This window comes from Glandiceps talaboti, chromosome 16 (genome assembly GCF_964340395.1).
Source record: "Glandiceps talaboti chromosome 16, keGlaTala1.1, whole genome shotgun sequence".
Classification (NCBI taxonomy): Eukaryota; Metazoa; Hemichordata; class Enteropneusta; family Spengelidae; genus Glandiceps; species Glandiceps talaboti.
This window is the reverse complement of record NC_135564.1, coordinates 11,050,176-11,075,941: the sequence shown is the minus strand read 5'-3', so window position 1 is coordinate 11,075,941 and position 25,766 is coordinate 11,050,176. Positions and strand designations below refer to the sequence as shown.

The 25,766-nt window shown below is 34.3% G+C and overlaps 1 protein-coding gene across 1 annotated transcript; it reads left to right on the top strand.

Annotated features, from left to right (window-relative positions):
* Positions 1–3,995: 3,995 nt before the first annotated feature.
* On the top strand, positions 3,996–25,360 carry LOC144447365 (protein LMBR1L-like). Its single transcript, XM_078137349.1, has 12 exons — positions 3,996–4,147; positions 13,716–13,809; positions 15,522–15,695; positions 15,979–16,082; positions 16,485–16,611; positions 19,162–19,230; positions 19,484–19,621; positions 20,908–20,961; positions 22,338–22,576; positions 23,009–23,082; positions 23,990–24,147; positions 24,686–25,360. The coding sequence occupies exons 1-12, from the start codon at positions 4,088–4,090 to the stop codon at positions 24,949–24,951; spliced, it is 1,557 nt and encodes a 518-aa protein (XP_077993475.1). The 5' UTR covers positions 3,996–4,087; the 3' UTR covers positions 24,952–25,360.
* Positions 25,361–25,766: the final 406 nt, after the last annotated feature.

Sequence of the window (25,766 nt, the reverse complement as noted above, 5' to 3'; positions counted from 1 at the left end):
ATACAACTCTCCCTATCGATACATATAACTTATAAGTGTTTTTTTTTTGTCATTTTTTGTTTTCCTGTTATTATTTGTTTGAATATGTATGTATGTATGTATGTATGTATGTATGTATGTATGTATGTATGTATGTATGTATGTATGTATGTATGTATGTATGTATGTATGTATGTATGTATGTATGTATGTATGTATGTATGTATGCATGCATGCATGTTTGTATGTATGTATGTATGTATGTATGTATGTGTGTGTGTGTGTGTATGTATGTATGTATGTCTGTATGTATGTATGTATGTATGTATGTATGTATGTCTGTCTGTCTGTATGTATGTATGTATGTATGTATGTATGTATGTATGTATGTATGTATGTATGTATGTATGTATGTATGTATGTATGTATGTATGTATGTTTCTTTCTTTCTTTCTTTTTCCCCGGAAATACTAATATACTCGTCCTTTAGTAGTATCTTGAAGATTAGCAACAATTTTCTCGTGTATAATGACCAACCCCTGCCAAAGTTTCGGCGAAAGTAATCAAGTACCAAACAGGTTGGCATATCACCCAATATTTGTCAATTGCAGTTTAGGGAGCCTTCAGAAGGGGATGCGGCTAGGAAATCATTAGGGGTAGCTTTTTACAACCATGTGGTGGCAGCGGTGGGATCAAGTCATTACCATCGATTCTGGGACCGGTGCCCGTTTTCAAATCTGACAGCATTTTAACTCGTGCTTTTGAAATATATGAACAGGGGGGAGGGACATGTTTTAGAGAAAGAAAATTGAGGATATGGGCCACATTTTAGCACATCGATGGAGAGTCACACATTTCATGCAACAGACTGTGTCTGATTTCTCCAGGCCTCCTTTACCTTCTAATTACTGACGGCTGCCTTACTAGAGTCGTGACCAACATTTTGTCACAAATTGTCCTTTGGAAACATATAACTCTACATAAACCCACCTATTTGAAATAACCTCGCCAAAACTCTCTCCCCCACTGAGTGTGTCACGAGAGTATTGTGGGGGATGGGGGGGGGGGGCAATTTAACCTGTAAAACCACTGTGACGGTCCTGCTGGGTAAACAGCTACATTCTCAGACTATATGTTTTTGATTAAAGACATACACATGTGTGTTAGATATATACTCCACCGGCACGAACTCTTTTTAAAAGTGATTGCCAAACCAGTAAACACTTGGGATAAAGCTTATAGTTAATGCTATAGTTGATATGTATAGGTAGATGACGTCATGATTAACTGCAGCTAGGACTGAAAGAAGTGTAGAAAACTATATATTATGTAAAACTGTCTTCAAGGATGCGTACAGTTAATTTAGCGGTATTTTCTTACGCATTTTCATTACGTTAGGATAGTTTGGCTCATTAAGTTGCCTTTCTAATCGTAACCTCCGTTTTTTTTAATAACGATTTATTACAAATTTTGCATCGGGGACTGTTTTACATAATTTTCTACACATTTTTAGGTCATGACTTGTATCTATCAGCTGTATATGGTTCAATCAACAAATTAAACATTATACAATTAATAAGATGGTAAATGGACATGGGCGATAAGTTTCATAGCTTCAGCGAAATCGTGTCAGTATTTATCGAAACAAATAAAAATAAAATATGAATTAAATGTAGATATTTGAGATGGAATTTAACAACGACGACGACGACAACAACAACAACAACAACAACAACAACAACAACAACAACAACAAAGTACGCTCATTCTTACCGCAAATAATCTTTGCGTTCGCAGTCGGAAAACATTTTTTTCATCCACCTGATTATGAACAGTTAGATATTGAGTAAATGAAATACCATGATAATGTACTTGAAACTGAGGGGACTAAAATGAACCAAAATCAGAAGAAGAAATAGAGTTGGTCGGTAAGAAAATAGATTGTGTACAGTACTAGTAAGTGTCGCTTTCAGACATCAAAGGAAGTTATATTCTTGGTAGCCATAGTAACATCAATAGGGTTGATTTTGGTCTGTCTTTATGGAACCACATACTACGTCCTGCACTTGAATATGCATGTGAATTACTCATATGGACTGTTTTGAAATAATGCAACGAACAGTGGGAAAATTCATATTGAAAGCATGTAGATATACTACAAATGAAACAGTTCTGGGTGACCTTGGCTGGAACACAATGTCAAGTAGATTTAATTTGTTGAGATTAAAGTACTTTTTAAAAGACTTTGTAATTTAGATGAATCACGATGGACTAAATGTGTCTTTAACCATCTCAATTCCATTAGTGAAGAATCAGAAAGAAATATGACAAAACTGTCCTGGAATTGGCCGAAAACTGTAAATAATGTATTAATAAACCTTAATATCGATAAAGACCAAATTGAAACTCTTTCAGAAAATAAAATCAAACATATCATATTTAAAAATGATGAGCTCACATGGTAAGAAATCATGGCAAACCAATCTAGAGTCTTACCCATTACCGTAAATTTAAAACAACTTTAGAACCAGCAGAGTAAATCTTTCACTAATTTTAAAGGGTCACAATTGAAATTTAAAGGCAAGATCATATTCTCTCGGTCTTGCATATGAAAAGATGAAATGAGAAAATTATAATGATGATTGTACATGTCCTTGTTGTGGAAAAGCTGATGAGACAATTGAACACTTTCTTTTTACATGTGAAAGTCATTCTACACAACGACAGATCTTAATGAAAGGAACAGAAGAACTATTACTCAACAATAAAGAGTTGAACTTATATCAAGATTTTAAACAAGGGAAAGAACTACTCTGTTTATTTATAGGAGATAATACGAAACACTACATCGAGTCTGTAAGTAAACAAATAGATAAACTTGTCAAACAATATTTTATTGAAGCAAGTGAAAACAGAAAAGATTTTGTTAAAACTAATATAGAATAGTTAAACCGTTAAATTTTTTGACAACTAACATTTGAAGCATATGTTTTTATTTTTATTTTCGTTTTATCAATATTCTTACCTCATTTTTTTATTTTGTTGTTTGTTCCTGTATGTTTTACTCGTCTTTTTAGTAATGTATTTTAATTTTTGTTAGTAATGCTCCTAACAATCTTAGTGAGCCCCTGATACAAAAGGCATGAAATAAATAAAATAAATAAATAAACAAACAAACAAACAAACAAACAAACATATATATATATATATATATATATATATATATATATATATATATATATATATATATATATATATATAAATAAATAAATAAATAAATAAATAAATAAATAAATAAATATATGTATGTCAGACTCATAGTACAAAATAGTTGCCAAATTTCTGTATCACAACATTCCCTAAAAATCCTCCCCTGGACATAGAAAATGATATTTTCGTAATACCAAGGGGTTGGTTCTTTAAGGGATGTTCTGACATAGAAATTGCGCAAATCCATGGCTTGAGTCACGTGCATGGAAGTAGGCTTATCACGAAGTGACATCACTAAATGAATACATTTATGTCCTTGCTGTATCAGTCACCAGTTTCACACAGATTGCCGTTTGCCTTATTCATGGCCAACATAAACATCCCTGTCCTAAATATTCGAGTATATAAATCTTGAATTGGAATGTTGGTTAAACATGCTCGTGGCATGAAAAGATTTCTTGACCTGTGACTGATACATTTTGAGCCTATTGGGTTGTCAAACCACCCTTTTGTACGAATGGAACGTTCCGGGGTCATTCGGGTCAGATTACTTTTGGAATGATAAGGGTACATTTTATGATTACAGTTGTTGTATTTCTTCGTCTTTTTCATTTGGATATTTATATTCAGAACACATGTTGATTTGAGGACGGCTAGACATAGAAAGGAACTATTAATGTTATAAAAATCCTGCCATTCGCGCCCAGAGGTCAAGAAAGGGTCACGTGAAATCACGCACAGTGCGAGACGAGACGAGAATAACAGCAGACTGCAGAAAAAACAAACTTCGCAACATTATGTGAATGTTTTGCTCTATTCAGCAGTAATTTTACGATGAGACTTGAACGATTTGGCCAAATTTTGTTCTGCGTGGATCAGACATAGCTCAAGAAAGAGAATGGACTCGGAATGGGATAGCAGAGAGCAGCATTTCTTAGATGCTGTTCGGGAAAACATCGTAAGTGGTTGAATTACGTTATAACATATATTTATTCGTCAACAACATGAGCGTGACGTGACTGTCGGTCATTTGTCGTGTTAAATCGAGTGTGTATTATTTTCTTCTGCGAAAGTTTTATCTTCCAGTAAAAGAACGGTCGACATACAAGTTTGCGCAGCCTGTACGCGAAACAATAGTTGGTTTATATCAAGTAGAACAATAACTGGAATCTTGATGAGAGACGTAACGGTTTGACTATTGTTACATGTTTACATTGTTCGAGGCTGCAGTGGTAGTACTGTAGACGGTAATGGTGTAACAATACACAATAGCGTTTCCAAAATGGATATGTCTGTCGTTGCTTTTACTACACCACCACCAACAACAACAAAATATGTAGATTCTGTGCAGGGTCAAGGTCTGCTCATATTGTTGAAAAACCGTGATTGATTATAGATACTCAGTGGAGTATAAAATGAAAATGAAAATCACCTGGGGAGATAAACAACACAGCCTTGTGCACCCCTCCCATACATATCTCATTATAAGGATAATCAAGGCCAAATTGTTTATTTCTTATAAACAATAAATATGTATTTAGGAGACAGTAAAGTCAAGGTAACATGCAGAAGAACAGAAGGAAGGGATTTATGTGGGTAGATGATAAACACTTCAGGGACATTGGAATCTTTGGAATGCTCTAGACAGACAATTTACCTTATTACCTTTCCTTGTGCATAATATGGTTTCATTTGATGCTGAGAGTGTGTTATTTTCCTACGGTATATTCAGTTCATTTTAAGATTTATTTTAAGGTGATAGTCCTAACTTTATAATAATCAGGCACCTGAGTATCATTTTGGTTAATATTACTGTATTTTTATTCTTCCATTATTAAAATTATCAGACCATTACATCTACCGAGTTGTAATTGCATTGAGATCAGAAACTAAAACACAGTGTGACACAAAGTATTGTATGGTTTAGTAAGTAATTTAGGAAACCCAAGATGAGAATTGTGCTCTCCCATGATTTTGGATTATTTTCAACTTTTTTGCATATTAATATTACCATAGACATAGGGGTGAATTGTTATACACTATTACTTACTTCTACTGGTACAGATTTCCAATGTGTAGTGCCAAGTAACCTGATCTGACTTCATTAACTCCAGTCACACATAAGAATCTGATAACCATGCCACAGCACCAGATAAAAGCTCAGATCGTATTTTCTTGACATGTTCTCAGATAATTATAGCAAGACGGGTGATACAAATATTACTTTACAATTTTTTTATGTCAGAAATTTTTGTGGGTCTTTGAGATATAATTCTTGTGATAAATATTCTATAAAATTTGGTGTGGGTCTTTGAGATTAGACAGTATACTTCTTATGTTAAATATTACATAATAACTATGTAGAAGGTGAAGCACATGTAATGTCATTCCAGTTGTACTGTGAATACATTAGAAAATCATTACATTTTATAATCACTGCAGTGCTATTGAAAATTCCATGGTGATTTTATTGATTATAGATTATAATGTCACTCAATAGGAACATATTTTTTATTTGATTATAATATTCAATTTAAAGTGATAATAAAATGATAAATTTCTTTAAAACAAGACGAGAGTGTAAACGATATCCTTTATAGCGCAGTCATAGACATTGGTACTTTAACAGTAATGCTGACATTCTGGATGTCATGCTATTGATGTCACTTGATCAGAACATATTTTTTATTTGATTATAATATTCAATTTAAAGTGATAATAAAATGATAAATTTCTTTAAAACAAGACGAGAGTGTAAACGATATCCTTTATAGCACAGTCATAGACATTGGTACTTTAACAGTCTAGATGTCATGCTATTGATGTCACTTGATCAGAACATATTTTTTATTTGATTATAATATTCAATTTAAAGTGACATTAAAATAATAAATATCTATTAAACAAGCTGAGAATGTAAAATATATCCTAAGTACAGTCACACACATTTGTACTTCGTAATATTCTCACATGATAGATTTCAATTAACTAGTCTGGATGCCAACGTGGTCTCGAAACCACCAATGTGATCTCTAAACCACAGTGAATGGAAGTGTAAATTCCAGACTAGACTAGATTTCAATAGCAGAGAATTGTGATGCAACTCAGTATAAAGCTCAAGGTTACACAAGACATGCATGACTCATATCCAAGTAATACAATTAGGCTTTCTTCCATTGTCATTCACTCTGGCTTACAACTCCAGTTTGGTTGCTAAATGATAGACAAAAGCATGCAAATACATGTCTGTATGGATGGTAACAGGGAACTTAAAATAGGAAATGTAAATGCATATATTTGTAAATAGCTGTTCCATGCAAATAATGATGGTTGTTATGGTTATAGACTTCAATGTTAGAATAACTCCAGACATGTTTTGGTTCAGTCTCATGCTAGTCATGGCATCGAATCTCTGTCAAGATCTCTCTTTACAGAGATGATTGATACCAGAGTCGACCCAGACTAGTTTTGGTTAGTCGATCCATTTATAATATTCTATGGTAGGTTGTTTATTAAAATGAAACTGTGTTAAGACACATGATTATCATGCAGTAAATGGTATAAATTTGCATAAATGTATATATTTTTTTGGTCAGTGAATCCTATTCATAACTATAAAGTATTGATGTCAAATTATACATGTACCAAATTTGACTGTCCCAAAACAAGATAATTAGTAAATTAGTAAAGTTATTAAGATTACGCTGTATAATTATTTCCTACATTTTAATCAAATTCTTTAAGTAAAAAATAGGTTCAAAGGTCGAAATATTTGAAACTACAATAACCTTGATTGTGTATTTTGTGGGTAGTCCTTCATCGAATCATGCTCCATTTTTTTTTTCATCAGTGATTCTCTCAGAGTGAGTAATTTACACAACCCAATAAACTGCTTACACGTACGTTTCTTAAAATGACATAAATAGGATAGCTTGATGGATCATGTTACTGTTAGTCAAATTTTATGTGTTTGTTAAATTACAAAATTTTACATCTAACCAATTTGTCTAGAACACTGTAGAAATAGAATTTGAATTTAAATTTATATTGTTACAAGTAAAAGTATATTACCTATAAATGTGTTCCATGTAAAATTTTGTCTATTGATGCTCGAGGGTGAATGACTTCATTCAGTCACCTGGTGACCTTCAACCTTAGTGAGTCATCTTTGTGAAGTATACTGATGTAGTCAAGTGTTGAATTCTATGAGAATGGAATCAAATAAGAAAAATGTGATTGTTCTCGTCATTAGATCACTTGCTCTTAGTGCTTTTCAAACGTCAGACCAATTCAATTTCAATAATCATGTGTATTCTGTTGGTGTATTTCAATTTCTAGACTTTACCTTTGATAATTCCAAATCATGAATTTCTATAGTTACCGTAATATTTTCAATGTTTGGATCTGCATAGTACATTTATAAATTGGTAATGTGTGTCTCTTCCCATATAATTCCAACACCATTGAATTCACCGACATTTTAATAACAAGTAAGAGAAAAGATGACATCTTTGAGTTTTAATACAATGTGATTTTGTCATGTTTATTGTCATATTCATTCCATTCACTTATGTAGCCCAGATATTTGTCATTGGTTTTCAAAAAATAGGAAATGAATCGAAAACCGATGATGAGGAGTCTCCAGGCTTTTAATTATTATGATGTGATTGCTTAATAAGTTAGTAATTTATTATTGAGTTTAATAACAGTTTTCAGTTGCCATGTATGTATTTTCATAAATTTTAATTGTATCATGAACATAAATGTTGAGTTCATCAAAGCTGGGTTGGGTTTTTTTTGGGTTTTTTTTTTAGGATTTTTTTATTTTTTTATCAAATATTACAAATTATCATTTTAAAAATCTTAGTACATTGTAACAATGATAAAAGAGGTTAGCTAATTCTGTAAATACTGATTTTCAAACCCTTTGTATGTTTATTTTTATACTTGTGCCTGCATCCCGGTCTGGTATAACATATAAACTCAATATGAGACTGTTTACCAGGGTACTCACAGATCTGGGGTCCGTCACTGACTAAAAATAAAACAACAGTAAAAAATCGGTTTTGATACTGTTTACATATATACATGTATGCATGGTACATTACAGCCTTTTGACTAACAGAAAAATCTGTTTTGATATAAAGTACATGTGGTGTGACACCATTACAGTGGTTGTATTCTTTGGTCGTCTTTACTCATAAATACCAGAGCTGACAATAACATGTGTATATGGTATTAGTTACACACCATAATAGCTAGTGGTATGCTACAGTTATGGCTAATGTAACTTTATTGTTGCCATACATATGAAAATTCACTGCTTTCAATAACATGTAAAAGTCTACAGAGAACAATTTTGTGACAATATTGACATTCATGGATTTTATTGTTATTCATTACACTATGCATTAAATTACATAAAATTCACAATATACGTTTATTGTATTTTACTGGGATAGCCTGTTTATGTACTTCTCATTGGGTCTATGACTCTGCTACACTAGTCTGGAATTCATGCCAATGGGGATGGGAAAACCCAAATTTAAACCCCATCTGCATGGATTCCAGGCTTCTGCTATACTTGTTCACTATCCATGAGTGTATTGGCATCACAGAACCAGTGAGTTGACATTTCAGTTCAGTTGTAATAAAATTTTGAAGGCACCATGTTACGTTATGATATTTATAGAATAACCTTTTACCGTCTATCCCTAGAGAATCTTATCAGTTAAAGTAGTCATCTTTCCATCAGAGAATTGGGACAGTGAGACCTTTAGGCTTTACCTTATTCTTTTGACAAAGAAAAATTACTAACCATGATATCAAATCATGTTAAAATGATATGAAACAGACTGCATACTACATGTATATATAATATTATTAAAACTTTTAAGTCCAGAGAACAAATTACAAAACAACTTACATATAACACAATTTCAAAATACAAACAGCAAACTAGTACAGCAGCAGGTAGTTCAGAAGAGAATAAAATCATGGTAAAATCTTCAGCAGTTGCCTGAATTTAAATTGAAAGAGGAATATTAAATGTGATTGTCAGTGCTATAACTTAAGATATAAATGTACATACTTTTCCAAAGCTTTGATTGTTTTGAATTCAACTTTTCAAAGAGTGTAGTTTATATACAGGGGTCTTACAATGTATCAATTAAGTTTATCTTGAAAATCACAGTTGTGTCTGTTCCTTTCACGCTCGATTGAATTCGATTGTCAAACATTACCATTCAAGCTTGATACTTTTAATTCATCCTTGATTGTTGTGTGTCAATTTAAAACTATGCCATGAGTAAACTGGCCTAGAATCTTTTAGCATATCAAATTCAATGCAAGAAGAAAAGTATTGAAGTGGGTATGCTTTACATGTAATAGACTCTAGGCTGTGAATAAACTGAAAAGTTTGTTTTTGTGTACACTCCTATAGTCAACCTCTACACTTAAAGGGCTATTGCTACTACACTGTACTATTTCAGCCAAGCCTAACCTAACTGCCATTTTTTCGATTTTGGAAAGGTGAGCGAAAATTCAAAAATCAAAAAAGTCAAAAGAACAGGATAGCTGAAATAGTGTAGTAGCAATAGTCCTTCACATCTATTACTCACTTGTTACATAGAAACTAGTGGTGTACCAAATAACAAATCATGCCATGAGCAAAATTGATAAGAATTTCCCTCTAGTGTGGATCAGACAGGCAAATATTTATTATATTGATATACAACAGCTACTGTTGTTATTTTTTTTAAATACTGATAGTAGAGAATCTCTGGCCATGAATTCATAATCTCTGGCCATGAATTCATACTAGTAAACGACATGATATGTCTAAAGTTTGTAAGAAATAAAACCCTGGCTCCAGGCTATGCAATCCAAGGGTTTCAAGCAATCTACTAGATAGTGGGTCAATACCCTGGATATGTCCTCCAATAGTAGTCCAGCTAATCTTTTTAAAGATAATGATTGCAATTTATTTTGTTTACTGACTGGCAAGGTGAGCAAATAATTCAAATTTTGTGATGTAATTGTCAAGATGTGTAGTCATTAACCTGTACAAAAAATGTACATCAATCACCTTTTAGTTAGAGACGATTGCACAATGTCGGGATGATTGCACAATGTCGCACAAGCTCAATAAACAAACATCGTTCGTTTATGCCAAAACCCCCTCCCCCTCCCCCTAAACGAACATTCACAAGTGCGACATCACACATGAATATATGATGTAAACCGTGATGCAAAATGTAGCAGTCACACCACTACAATCAATGCAATGTAAAAACATGATGGTAAACATGAAGTTCCAACCTTATGAACCAGTTTATACTGACATGATGGTAAACACATAAAAATAGTACTGGAAATCCAGCACTGTATCTCACATTAGAAGTAAATTTTAATCAAATTATCGAAACCACAGTAGTGAATAAGAAGCAGTTATAATTGAAGGAGTGAAAGCTTTCCAAATTTGGTTAGAAGTATGAAAATGAAGTTCAGCAATCGCATGGAAGCCAGACCCCCTCCTCCCCTAAACAATTGAAGGTCGCTTTATTGAGCCTGTGTGACATTGTATCCCATCCCTTATGTAATTACAGTGGTGTACATCATTTAACCTGACATACCTTGCAACATGGTGAATTATGTGTTGTACAGCAGGAAAAGATGTAACCAACAATAGATAAGTATACAATGTACATTTAACTGTCTGCCATGCAGTGACCAGTCAACCAAAAACTCTCTTCTGAATTATTTATATCACATTGTTTACAGTTTCAAGCGACAATCTGAGGCGTGTCGACTTCAATGCTTTCTTTCCTACATTGTACTATGCTTGAGCACTATTAAGAATTTTAGAAGTTGATTTGCTTAGATTCTAGGCAAGACATTTTCAGGCTGCAACAAAAAAACTTGCCAGCCTGTGACTTTCGATTGAAAAATAGACTTGAGATATACGAGAACCATTCAGTCAACAATTAACATGTAAAAATGAATATAAATAAGAAAGATGTTTCTGAGAAAATAATTTGTTTAGAGAAACTTTAGAAAAAGATTGATCTGTTTCTTGTATAAAGAAACATGGATTCTAAGCTATAGTAAACCCCCATTTGCATGGCTTCCAAACTAAATGTAATCTAGTTCCTGACGGACCGTATTCCTGTATGTTATCTTCATACTATACCGTCTAGTCAATCCCGTTACTCAAGGCGTTAATTGTGGTTCAACCCCCATGGTGGGCGAATCGCAAATGGTGCATGTCAGTAGTAATCCATCACAAATTGACAGGCTGTCCTCATCTCTCATTAATATACATTGATACAGCTGGACTAATATGATATGTAAATGTCCAACCAGACTCCACCAGTCTGCTTAAACTAAAATCATGTGGGAACGCGACGATGTTATCATGTTTATCTGAACACTGTAGGAGGGAGCACAGAATTCTGTGTGAGAGTTACGGAATTGACTAGACGTACGGTATAGTATGGCGATAACGTAGTACGAAATACGGTCTGACAGGAACTAGACTAGCTAACATGATGATGTGCAAATTTCTAAAATTGTACTTAATTAAACTGTGAAATGACTATTGCATAGACCTTTTCATTATTATGGTATACTTTCATTTTGAAATTCAACAGGTATCATGCAGGCTCAATTCATGGATGAATTCACAAATGATAGTGTCCAAGCTACCTTTCTACATTGTTGTACATGATTTGATGTTTTGACCCTTCCCTTCAGACTTCTCTCAGGTGTCATCAGACAAGAATGAGAAACTTGTTCTATTGTTATGCAACTAGTTTGTCTGTGTAAGATGACACACCCACATGTATCAGCCAGTACCTACTGTAAAGAGAAGACTGATTAGGCTGAACAACAGTCTAACCTTGTACATTCTCTTAAAAAAAAAAAAGAAGACTTGTGAACCCTGTTTCTGAGGGTCAGTGTACAGATATATTTTATCAGTTTGTCCTGATTAAAATGATTGCATTATCAAACTTAAAGTAAATATAACAGTGAAAAATAGCAGAGATTGAACTATGTGAGATGGTATTAGTAGATCGATGTACATATTTTCAGATGTTAACCCAAAGTAAAATGTTTAAAAAAACAAAAAAAGTAAAAAAAAAAACCCACAAAAACACAAGTCTTTAAAATACTTCCTACATGTATACTCTTACTGACAGCCTTTTTGTCAGAATGTATACCTGTGTACATACCACACAGGGTACCAGTATTTGTGTTGAGAATTCACCCTACCCTTACCTCTACTCTAGGCCTCTCCACAGAGACAAAAACATGAATATGTCTGAATCTCAAGGCAATTATACTGTATATAAATTGTGTAAGGAAAGGAAATGTCTATGACAGCTGTCTTTGCTCAGTGTTTGCCATGTAAATCTCACTCTGTATTCATGAATTGAACAGCATTTTGAAGTGTACCACTAAACCTAGATTCTATGCTTGTCATTGATTTGGGCTAACCCACAACTTACAGCATGCGAGGGGTTAATGACCTAATTCAATGACAAACTTATAGAATGTAGGCTAGTGTATCACATGAGTTTTCTTCCATCAAATTACAATATGGGTTTTATTTTCCTCTTTCCTAGGGGAAATCTTGAAGTAAAAAATGAAATTTATCATATATTATTTGTATTTTATGTAACAACCAGGCAGTATTATAGCAAATATAGCTCATACCTTCTCTCTCCATTGATATACCAGTTATCTGGTCAGTTGACATGTTTTTCGAGATACAGATACAAATGGAAAATCTAAAGTAAAATATATTCATAATCACAAATATCAATTCATGGTGTCACATTCAATAGATGTATAATATGTGTATCAGTATGCCCTCCAACTTATTTTGATGTGCCACTGACAACAGCAACTTCTACTATTGACCCAACAAAATTTGGTAATCCACTACGGTACTCCTGACTATATAGGGCGACTCACAACAATACCAAATTTCTAGCATTTTGACTTACAACAAAAAATTCTGTTATTCAATAGAGATATGTATGGAGTATAGTAGTTTGAATAAGATATAATGTAATGCTACAGTTATAAAAAGTTATCAATAGATTTGGCATATATTGCAATAGATGGGAACTATACTAATTTTGAATGTTTTATATACATATTAATACATATTTGCAATAATAACTATATTGTGTGTGTATATATTATATATATATATGTAAAATTTTACATATACATGTATATATGTAAAATGTCTATGCTGTGTATCTTGCTGTGTATTTGTGTTGATATGGCACTTTTAGATTTAGCATATTGACCCAATATACTGCACTTGTGTCTGATGTCATGATTGTCAGCTATTTGACAATGTTTCCACTTCTGTCAGCTTTCAAAATTACAATTATTTATTTTTTTATCACAATTTTAGCTATTCTAAAGGAGATATACATGTCAAATATTTACCATAAGCAATAAACAAAAACCATTTATTGTAATAAAATGTTGTATTTGTTGTCTTTCAGATTTCTGGCTTATTCTTCACTATACTGTACATCTTGGCATATTTATTTAGCAGTCATTTTAGAAGACGCACAGACAAAGAAGATTATTACACCAGTAAGTAGACCCTTAGAATACGACATTGTTTTGTGTTGTATGGCTAAATGGACACCCCCACCCCCACCCCCACCCCACCCCTCCTTAAACAGTCACTTTCCCCATACTTGATCTAAGGGCTATAGTTATATTCACTAAAACTTTGAGGGAGGCAGGGGGGTAAGTTAATCCTCTTTGCCTCTTTGGCAGGGGGGTTAATCCTCATTCTACCAGGGGATGGAGGAGGGGGGTAATCCTCTTGCTGTCGGGGGAAGGGGGGAGGTACATGTATTTGTTCATACACAAAAAAACTTCAAATTTGGAAAAATAGGATTCCACTATAAAGCCTAGTAAATTGCCAGTAAGTACTAGCATTTGCAAGTGATAAATGTCTAATCCTGGTAAATTCCTGTAAATATCAGCATTTAGCAGGTGACATTTTAATTTACTGGCATTTAAAAGGTGAAATTTCTTGACTGACAAATTGATCATAAAATTGATCTTGCCCAAAAAGTTGAGGGAGAGGGACAGAGAGAGAAGCCCATATGTATACATATTTAGTTCTAGACAAGACGATGAAAAACCCTAGAACATGGAATATTAATATCACAGCAAAGTATTGTAAATACATCATATCATGTTATGATTGATCCTAACCAAAATATCACAAGTTATTAACCAACAGTAATAGGAATGTTTATTTAACCTTGTTCTAGTAATACTGGCCTGGGGGTTTTCAGACTTAGCTATTAAATACTTGCTTGGATAGAGTAATGAGATTATTGTTGCACATCCGCTATGTGTTTGAAACAAATTAAGATTATGTTTAGATTAGGAAGTTATGGATCCATATTAGGAAATATTAGTGACAGGTTTTTTGTCAGTCAGTGAGATTACGGCTGTGTTCATGCAGATATATATATATATACTATTTGCATCGCATCCTGTAACAGATATATAGTGTATGGTGTGTTTATAATGAAAGGCAGGCAGGTCAGCTCTGACGTAGTTTACATCGAGTTGGGATCCCTGGTTTGTCACTCACTCAATGGCATTTTTGTTCTGGACTCCTGAGTGGTATATGTAATACTTGCATTCCACAGTATTGGGGAATGTATCATGCCTGTCAAATCAGTTTGATTTCAAACAGACGTAGTTGTTGCATAGGGCAATAGATCCACTCAAGAGGCTACAGATTCTTGTGTAGAATGCTACAATAGCAAGTAATCAGTCTGTTAGGAGTGGTACTGTGATAGCTTAGCTTTTAGTACATCAGTTCTTGTATTAAAAGTGCATGGAATTTTATTATGACCTACATTTTTCTTGGGTAATATAAAATACTACGGTAGTATGGAAAATTAAATCCAGGAATTTTTAATTAACTTTCAATAGTTACCCATATTACTTGGATCTTAGGTTTGCCTATTTTGATAAGATACATAGGAGGCCAAGTAGATAAATACAAAAATATAGTATCTCCACCACTGGCACCAGTGATTTAAGTAACATTAAAATCAAAAGTAAAAGTTAACCTCAAAATGGAATCCACTCTCTCTTGTTCTGCAATTTGAAAGGGTGTCTCCTCACATAGTTGAACCATGGGTTCCAGCAAGATAAAAATAAATTCCTAGAAAAATGAAAAATGTGGCGATGAGAAAAATGCATATTTCTTTACATAGCACTGTACTATCTACATGTATGTACACTATTATTGCTTCTGGTTTGTTTCCTAGGTGATGATGAAGATGCCATGGTTTATAAGATTGCATTATGGATCTGTTCATTTACATTAGCCGTGTCTATTGGCGCTGTTTTACTACTGCCTATATCTATTGTCACCAATGAAGTTTTACTTGTCTATCCAAACAGTTACTATGTCAAATGGCTCAATGAATCACTTATACATGGTTAGTATGTGTTCTTACGTGTCTAGCCAAACAGTTTTTACATCAAATGTTTCTATGTCAAAGACAAGGAATGACTTTTTAAATACATATTGGAAATATAATGTACATTGTACGTAGCTTTCTTAATATATTGGAAAGAATGTATGATGTTATCGAACCAAGCATTTAATCGTAGACTATTTCACATGTAATTTCAAAGTAAATGTTTAGATTGTTCATCTTTTCTCTACATTATTTTCACCATTGTCTATTTTTTTTCTCTCTCTTTCTCCCTTCTTACTAGGTTTGTGGAATCAAATCTTCCTCTTCTCCAACCTTGCTCTCTTCATTTTGATTCCGTTTGCATATTTTTTGACTGAATCTGAAGGCTTTGCAGGCTCCAAAAAGGTAAGTTGTGTGATTTCAAATTTAATTCAAAAGACATGAAATTTGATAGTATGTATTTTTTGCTCTACAGTTAACAAAAAATGGCTCATTCCTGCAATGCAATATGACAGAACCCTATGATGTGTGAGTACAAGTGTGGCGTACTTGGGATTTGCACGAGTGCTTGCAGTGTTCTCTGTACTCATGCTTTCAAGTGGAAGTGTAGCAGAAAACACTGCAAACACATTCATTACAGAGACACTCTCTTCAAAAAGTTGTATCAAATTACTTAGACCAGTAAATCTACTGAAAATCTTCTGAAATTACATGCACTTGTATGTGCAAGCACTACTGCAAATATATATGTAATAATGGTCATGCCAGTGTTCGTTCTACTTTCACACTTTTATCTTGTATTCACAGGGTATTAAAGCCAGGATCTATGAAACTGTGGTTGTACTTTTACTTCTTGGTATGCTAGTATTTGGATTTACCGTTGTCTTGACTGCCTTGTTGGATGTAGACAATATCACCCAGGAATCTATAAGTGGTATGTATGTACTTCAAGGTTTACACACCAAGTAGCAATTTATTGAATGATATACAATGTTTTAGACCAACATTATGGATTATAGGTATGTAGCCAGTTACATGTTTGTTAAAGTTGGTTTATTAGTTGCATAAATTCCTAAGATTACCATTTTCAGAATATCTTAATGAAAACCTCGAAGATGAACCTTTAATTTCAGAAAATATAGCTCAATAAATGACAGTAGACTGGCCTAGAGATGGTAGAAATAGGCAGTGTCTACAATATAGTACTGTTTAAATTCTGGAGATTACCATTTTGAAGATCTAGACAATCACCGTAAACCTTTAATTTCAGAATGTATAGCTCAATAAATAACATTTGAACAGGCATAAATGTATGGAGCATTTCTACCAACGTAATTCGTTATTCCTTCATATAAATTAAGGTTACCAGTTTCAGAATGAAAACATTGAACATAGACAATGAATAAACCCTTCAACTCATAGCTCAGTATATATCATTTGAACAGGCATAAAAGTAGGGAGTATTTCTACTACTAACATAATAGTGTTATTCCATCTTATAAGTTAAGTTAGGTTTACTAATTTCAGAATGAAAACAGTAAACGTCTACACAATGAATAAACCCTTCAACTCATAGCTCAGTAAATAATATTTGAAACAGGCATAAAAGTAGGGAGTATTTCTACCAGCGTGATAGTGTTTTTCCATCTTATAAGTTAAGATTACTAGTTTCAGAATACCTGAAATACTAGTAATTAAATACATAGCTTAGAGATTGCTAAATTGCATTCACAATCACATGTAAAAATGTAAAATTGATCTGACTAGGTGGAATAGGATTTCATATGTCTTTGAACGTTGCAGAATTTCAAACGACTCCTGAAGAATAGCTGTTGGAGGTCATGCAAAACTTAGCTTACATCTTGAGAGTCTGAGAAAATGAAATTTGAAATGATGAGCTGTCAAATTTTAACAATTCTCACTGCCTATTTCTGACTTGATTTTAAACCACCCACAGCTGGTATGCATAACTTATATAATGTGTATATATTTGTGTGCTAATTAGTATTTTCAGCTGTACATAATACTTCATTCACATTAGAAATTTCAGGGGCGTCTGGGAGCCAGACATATCTCAGATTTGACCAGTCATAAAAGTACATTTTTTCCACGATGATATCTTAAATATGTATTCACTATCTTTTTTTGTGTAGAGCCAACAACACTAGCATAGATTATATGTTATTCAATTGTAGTATTTATGACCACATTTAGTGGAGATATCACAGCAGATCAATATCTGTTTCTATCTGTGTCTTGTATAAGTTTGATTATACATGTACCACCCACAAGCCAAGTTGTCCAGAAAATATGGCATTCATAACCTGGTTGCTCTACATCACGACAATGTGTGCCTACATCATTTGTTGTGCTGGCTCAAATTATTAGTCAAAATATTCTAAATCACAACTAATGAAAGGAATTTTCTCGTTTTTCCATAAATGGAGGTAGAATTACAACCCCCCCCCCCTCAATGTTTTTCTTCATTGACTCATAATAAGAGTTTTGTCTCGAAGTGACAATGCCTTCAAGTCACTCATATTTTTCTCAGCTTAACAGAGAGAAAAAATTGAGGATTATTATCTAAATGTCATTTTTATTAATATCAAAGTTGGATGAACTGATACGAAATATGTATTTACTTTGATAAAAACAAGTCACGTCATAACAACTATTTCTTGGCCCAGTGCCATATCTAATATCATATTTTGACACGATCCACTCATATTTTTTATTAGCTAGAGTTTCAAATATCACACATGTGAGCTGCTCAAATGTAATTAGAGAGAGGTCAAATTTCTCTCACCTACTTAGTTATTATTGCATATTAGTCCTAAGGAGGTCTTGGTGATTTCAAAGTTTGGATTAAGTTATAAACTTGTACTCTCAGATTGCAACTTTTCATGTTGGAGTGATGAGCAGAGTAAGGGTGTTATAGTGCGCCCTCTGGAGACTGACTGTAAAATTCTACAGACATGAGAATGTAGGAATTTGATATGATTGCATTTTAGACACAGTGATTACCTTACACCTCTAAATGTCTTGTTTCATGTATTTTTTAAAATGGAAGTGAAGAAACTGGTTGTTTTTTCTCATTTTTATAAAGCAAGGAGAAGGAAAATGTTAATAAAGTGATCAGCTATGCACCTTAATAAATTCGCATGACTATATATAATGACCACATTTAGTGAATAGGTAATGAATACGTTCAGCAGATACTTCAGCTTGAGTGAAAGATTTGTTCACTTTGATAGAATTGAATTATAGCTCTGTGTCCCCCATTTCATAAAGCATGTGTGCAGGACACATGATACCCACAGTGAAAATGTAGTGGGACATACCATTTATTCAGAGGGTTGGACATCTTTAAGAAGTGTATGTCTATTCCAGTCATTTCAGATGATTTCAGGACACTATGAAAAACAGGAAAATGAGGTACATGTATATGATATTATATGATAAATTTGTTGTTTCTACCTGACAGATTTCTGGGATTTTTACCTGCCATACTTGTACTCCTGTATATCACTGCTTGGTGTTTTAATGCTCCTCAGTAAGTAGACAGTCTATTTCTTGCTCTTTGAGACCCTATAATTGAAAAGTAAAATGCCATGAGTTCTTTGTTGTTTGTTTGTTTGCATTTGTTCACTGTGATTGGTCAGTATTCATCTGACTTGTTCACTGTGATTGGTCAGTATTCATCTGACTTGTTCTCTGTGATTGGTCAGTATTCATCTGACTTGTTCTCTGTGATTGGTCAATTTATACATTTGATTTTGACATCACCCTCCTATTTCTATTTTCAGTCTCAACACCGCTGGGTGTGACTCATTTGTTCACTGTGATTGGTCAGCTGGTTGTCAAACCACAATTTATGCATGATTTAGATGATGAAGTTCATTCTGCAAGATTTGAAGAAGCCGATATCAAGAGAAAACTAGAAGGTAAAAATCAAAATATTGTGTGTGAAACGTTGAAAACACAATGTGTGATCTAAATTCTAATACAAATGTAAAGTTGCGTGCATGTCAGACCTTTGAAAGTAAACCTACTGGCATGTTATGTTTTCTATAGGTCACACTTGTGTGTAGTCTGTAAGGTGTGATGTTTGTAGTGTAGTGTAGTAACTATACATGTAGGCTCATTTTCTAAGATCTCTCTCCACAGTATAGTGAAATGGCTTCCTTTAGCATGACATTCCATTATTACCTCTGACAGTAGTAGGTTAATGCTATTGGAACAATGACGTAAACGTGATGGCGCTATCATGTTCTTACATGACTTACATTAAGATTGGAGGTTGAGTTTGTAGTAAACTGAATGAAGTAACCAATTACAACCACGTGTCAGCGTGTGATTACTACTGACATGCACTGTTCAACCTTTCCCCAGCAGGATTTAGTTAGATTTTTGGTAGAATATGTCAATTTGACTATACGTGGAGAGAGAAAGAGAGATCATAGAACATGAGCCCACATGTATAGTACCGGTATGTGTCATGCCGCCCCATCAGCCATCACATACAGAGAGAAAATGGTTATAGGTCTGACAGAACAGATCTTACAGACTAACCAGTGTGTCTTCTAAGACCTAAACAAATTGTGTGGTTCTGATTACGCTCAAGTTTAGAATAGATGGGGTATGTAGATTTTTTGTTTTTTTTAAAAAAAAAATTTCATGTGTGAGTGTCTAGTTCAGGTAGTTATGTTTTCCGTTGTTTTCCATATCTCTGTGTTATTGGTTTCTTCTCATCAGATGTACAGCCATTACAAATTGGAAGAACAGTTTTATAGTGTCTTTTTAAGTTGATGTCAGTTTCCGTATCCAGTTTTTTCTCGTGAGACTTCACAATTTCGGCGATTATATTTATTTTTTTCTTAAATACATAAAAAAAATCTAAGGTCGGCAGTGAAAATCTAGGTGGGGTTGGGTAACTGGAACCAAACAATTTTTTTTTAAAGGCTTAAGCCAATTTGACATGCCACCGATGCACAACTACTTGTAACACTCAAATTTTGGTTCCCCCCCCCCCCCCATCCCTTACTATCTGATAACCCACAAAAAAACACTATTTTCATCATTAGTCACACTAACGACTGTCCTTTTACAAATTTTTCTAATTTTTATCCAGAATGCACAAACTTTCAAAAGATAAATTACCGTAGGGTAGAACTTTTAAAAAAGTTGTTGATTTATTTTGAGAAGTTGATTAATATTTATATTTCTATAGATATTGATGAATTTCTGGTACTGATTGATTCAGTTGTATCAAAGTTACATGCAAGTAAGTAAAATTCACAGAGATCGTAGTAGGACTTCCTTAGTGGGAGTCTGATATTCAAGTGTCATTTCAAAGCAAAGGTAATATATGACAGAAGTCCATGTCTCATGACTGCAAGTGTGGTGAACTCCTCAGGGTATTTGCATGAGCACTTGCAGTGTTCTCTGTGGGTTGTACTTTCACAAATGTAGCTCATGAAAGTGCAGCAGAAAACACTGCAAGCGTGAATGTAAATATCCCTGAGTACCCACACTGTCACTCACATGTCATAGGGTTCTGTTATTGTTACGTAATATATATCTGAAACAGCAAAATCCCATAAAAATCACACTCTGTGATCACACAATTTTGTGTACATGTACTCGAAAGAATCATGCACTCATTTACATATTATTTGCATACAGGTATGCAATAATGTTTTCGGTATTGCACTGTAGAGCAAGTACCACTAGTGTGTGCACACAACAGTACAACAGTGCCCACAATGATGAAATTTTCAGTCTATGGAAAGATAAGCATGTCTTGAATCATTCGACTGAGGACACAGGTCATTTAAGAAGTCTTTCTTATCGTGTATTTTTAGCATGTGGCGTACCATATGTTAATACATGTACAGGTGTAGGTGTTGATACAAATCTGCCCATACTGAGGTACCAACCAAAAGTCATTGAAGCAGGATGAGTCCCAGGATATATGTGTATAGACACTCTCTTTCATAGACCGCTGGCTTTATCAGCTCTGTCACAGTTATTCTAATGTAACCAATGAGGACACATCATAAAGGTGGATGTGAGGACATTTCTCAACTCAAACCTACAGCTATATAGCTATATGGTCCAAGTAAATGTTATCGACAGTTCAGTGAAACCAGAGGACTGTCTGGAAGAGAGTCTGACTGTAAATAGGGATATCATCACCCCATGAAACATTAAAAGGAAAATGATACTTTGTGAATTCACTATGATTAATAAAGTCTTGGATGTAAAAGGAGATAAAATGTGTTGTTTCCATTTGCTTTCACTAATCAGTATGGAGTTAGCATCAATCTAAACTTGGGTGAAAATGATGTACAGGCCTTGCTATGGAACCTCCATTAAATGTATTGTTGACTGTGTGTATTGTCATAAATATAACAATAGAAATAGATGACAATACATTTAATGTAAGATGCCGTGCAACTTGCAAGGCCTGTGCATCACTTCCTGCCCCAAGTTCTGATCAATGACAGCTCCATACTGATAAGTGAAAGTGAATGAAACCAGTACATTTTATGTCATTTAGCATCCAAGTTTTTATTACATACCGGTATAGTGTAGAAATGAGTGTAGAGGTAAAAGTGATTTCTAATGACTGGTTAATTTCTCTCATTCAACCAATAGGAAGCAATAACAGTCTGCATCAGAATGGTCACACGGAGCTGAGAAGAAGACTGAAAGAAGTAGAAAGTGAAAGAAAAGAGTTAGAGAGAAAACAAAAAGCATCACCTTGGCAACGAAATGTTGCATATCCCTTGGTTTGGTTGTTCTTATTTCTGTTGACAGTGATATCATTGTGTATGGTTGGACAGAATATTTTCAAGCTTCTACTGGGTTACGGCTCATTGCCTGTAGGAGTGCAGGTAAGCTGGTTTTCTCTCTGTTTCCTTTCATAAGATGGGATTGAAGTGAATTCAAACAACAAAATCATGTGGACTTTAAAGCATGCATTCTCAAGATATAGTCTAATTACTGAAAAAATTATTAATTATGCAAATGACAATTTATTATTCATAGGATGTATACCAAAAATGGTTAAATATGCAAATGACATTATTATTCGTAGGATGTATACCAAAAAATGGTTAATTATGCAAATGACAAATTATTATTCGTAGGATGTATACCAAAGCCTGATCATACCATATCATTGCTGTAAGGAAGATGTGTTAATATTTCATTCAAGGACTTCAGTCACAAATGCATCAATATTTCTTATTAAAATGTAAGGATTGAATTTTCATAGAATATTGATATCTAAATAATAATGATCTTTGTGTGTTTGTTTTTTATAGGAACTTGCTCTGGGTAAAGCATCATTGTCCAAGCTTGGATCAATTGGTTCAGCTATTGAAGTTTTACTTATATTGTATCCTTGCATACATAGCTAGTACATCATTAGTGGGTACTTTCTTGACAGGTAGTGCCTTCCTGTACTAAAATCAATGGTTCTGAAAAAAGCCTCATTTCTCTCTCTCTCTCTCTCTCTCTCTCTCTCTCTCTCTCCTCTCTCTCTCTCTCTCTCTCTCTCTCTCTCTCTCTCTCTCTCTCTCTCTCTCTCTCTCTCTCTCTCTCTCTCTCCCTCCCTCCCTCCCCCCCTCCCCCCCCCCTCCCCCCTCCCCCCTCCCTCCTCCCTCCCTCCCTCCCTCCCTCCCTCCTCCCCCCCTCCCTCCCTCCCTCCCCTCCCTCCCTCCCTCCCTCCCTCTCTCTCTCTCTCTCTCTCTCTCTCTCTCTCTCTCTCTCTCTCTCTCTCTCTCTCTCTCTCTCTCTCTCTCTCTCTCTCTCTCTCTCTCTCTCTCTCTCTCTCTCTCTCTCTCTCTCTCTCTCTCTCTCTCTCTCTCTCTCTCTCTCTCTCTCTCTGAAAATTAATATTGTATGTACAAGCTTGTCTCATGTCATACTTATGAATATTTGTTGAGACAAGATGGTTTTGATTTGGGGAACAATTTTGTATCCTGAAATTACCCAAGACTAGGAGTAAAGCCAGCAAACAGACAGATTGACAAATGCAAAACATTACTTGTACGTAATTAGAATCTTTAGTTGTGTGTGATACAAAACTAATTATTACTACCCCAGACTTGCATTACAGTGTGATTCAGCATAACAAACACTTGAATGTGGTAATGTCCCTAGTGAGTCAATGCTTTGTCCTAAGACAGCTCTATTTCATACAATCCCATATAGGTGGTACTCTAATGTTTTTTCTGTACTGACCATAGAGGGCGTCGATTTTCAAAGTTGAAATCAAAGTTTCCTTGACTACCATTATTCAGTTATGTCATGTTAGCATCTTTAGTTGGATTTTACAGTGTACCTTGGTTTAAATCCTTGCGTCCAAAACACAGTGATACTGCCATGACCAAGATAATTGCCAACTCTACAGTTTTATTGATACTTAGTTCAGCTTTGCCTCTCTTGTCACGGTGCATTGGTAAGTCACTATTTCACCTCTAGGGGTATAGTCATCAGTCTTTGAATTTAAAGGGGACATAGTATATGGTCAGAAAAGGCTAATGAACTTTTAGGAATAGTTATGCTGTCTTTCAACCTAGTGGTATGTATTCTCTCATATGACCATATGAGGGCATTGTATACTACCAGTATTTCCATCCCTTTGTCCCTGTGAAATCACAAGCATTGCTGTTTGATCTTGACTCAACGTTTGATACATACTTAAGGGGTATTGGCCATATTGTGTATGAGCATTTGGGCATTTGTAATGACAAAGTAAAGCAACAAAAGTTTATAAACTTAAGGAGCTTTAATCACATCTTGAACAGAGGGAAGTATGGTGTGAAAGTTTTTTGATTATTATTTATAATGTTATCGAAAGTAACAAATAAATTCAGCTAACCAATATATTAACATCAGTCAAAAATGACCATCTAAGATTTTTTGGAAGGGAAATATTTTTTATTTTTTTATTTGATAACTGACACGTGGTCAACTTATTTTGTTTTTGTTGCCAGGCATCACAACATTTGACTTACTGGGTGAGTTTGGACGCATTGACTGGCTTGGTAGTTTCTACATCGTGTTTGGATACAACGTAGCCTTTGGCGTATTCACAGCAATGTGTCTTGGAAATAAATTTACAATGACCATGAGGGACTATCTACTGGATAGACTGGGATTCTACCAAGGTAGATCACATGACAAATCACTGACAGCTAGCAACCCACTGTCAAGGGCAGTCAATGGAAGAAGAAGTCTACAATCATCAAAACTGGACTAAGTAATCACAGATGTTGGAAGGTTTTTAGGATTTGTACACACTGTGAATGTTTTCTGAAAATATATGCTGGGAATAGGAAACAACTGTTTTATTTGTGTGAGCTTGAAGAAAAGTGAAGCTTTTTAGTTTGCGGTCTTGGAGATAACAGCAGCTTTGTGTATACTCTGTTGTCTAACGTGTTCCAAATATGTGATCTTGAAGACTGAACGTTTTAGTTTGTGACCTTGGAGAAAACAGCAGATATATGTGTATGTTGTCTTACAAGTTCCAAATATGTGATCTTGAAGACTGAAGCTTTTGGTATGTCATCTTGAAGAAAACAGCAGCTCTGAGTATGTTGTCGTACAAGTTCCAAGTATGTGGTCTTGAAGAAAACTGAAGCTTTTAGTATGTGATCTTGAAGAAAACAGCAGCTCTGAGTATGTTGTCTTACAAGAAAACAAGCTTTGTAATCTATGTGTTACCTTCAAGAAAGTAACAGCACTGTTCAGTGTTGATATTGTCATGAAAGAAAACAGCTGCTTGTGTGTGTTATCTTGGACAAAATGCAAACTCTTGAATATGTCGTCGTAAAGAAAACAAGCTTTCTGTATGCGATCTTGAAGAAACAAATGGCTCTGTATACGATGTCTTGAAGAAAACAGCTATTCTGTATATTTTATCTTGAAGAAAACAAACACCCTGTGTATATTACTACCTTGAAGAAAACAATAACACTGTGTGTGATGTTGTGTAGGAAACAAGTCTTTACGTCTTTAAAGATGACGACAGTGTGTGTACAGTCTTGAAGAATAACTCTGTATATGTTGTCTTAA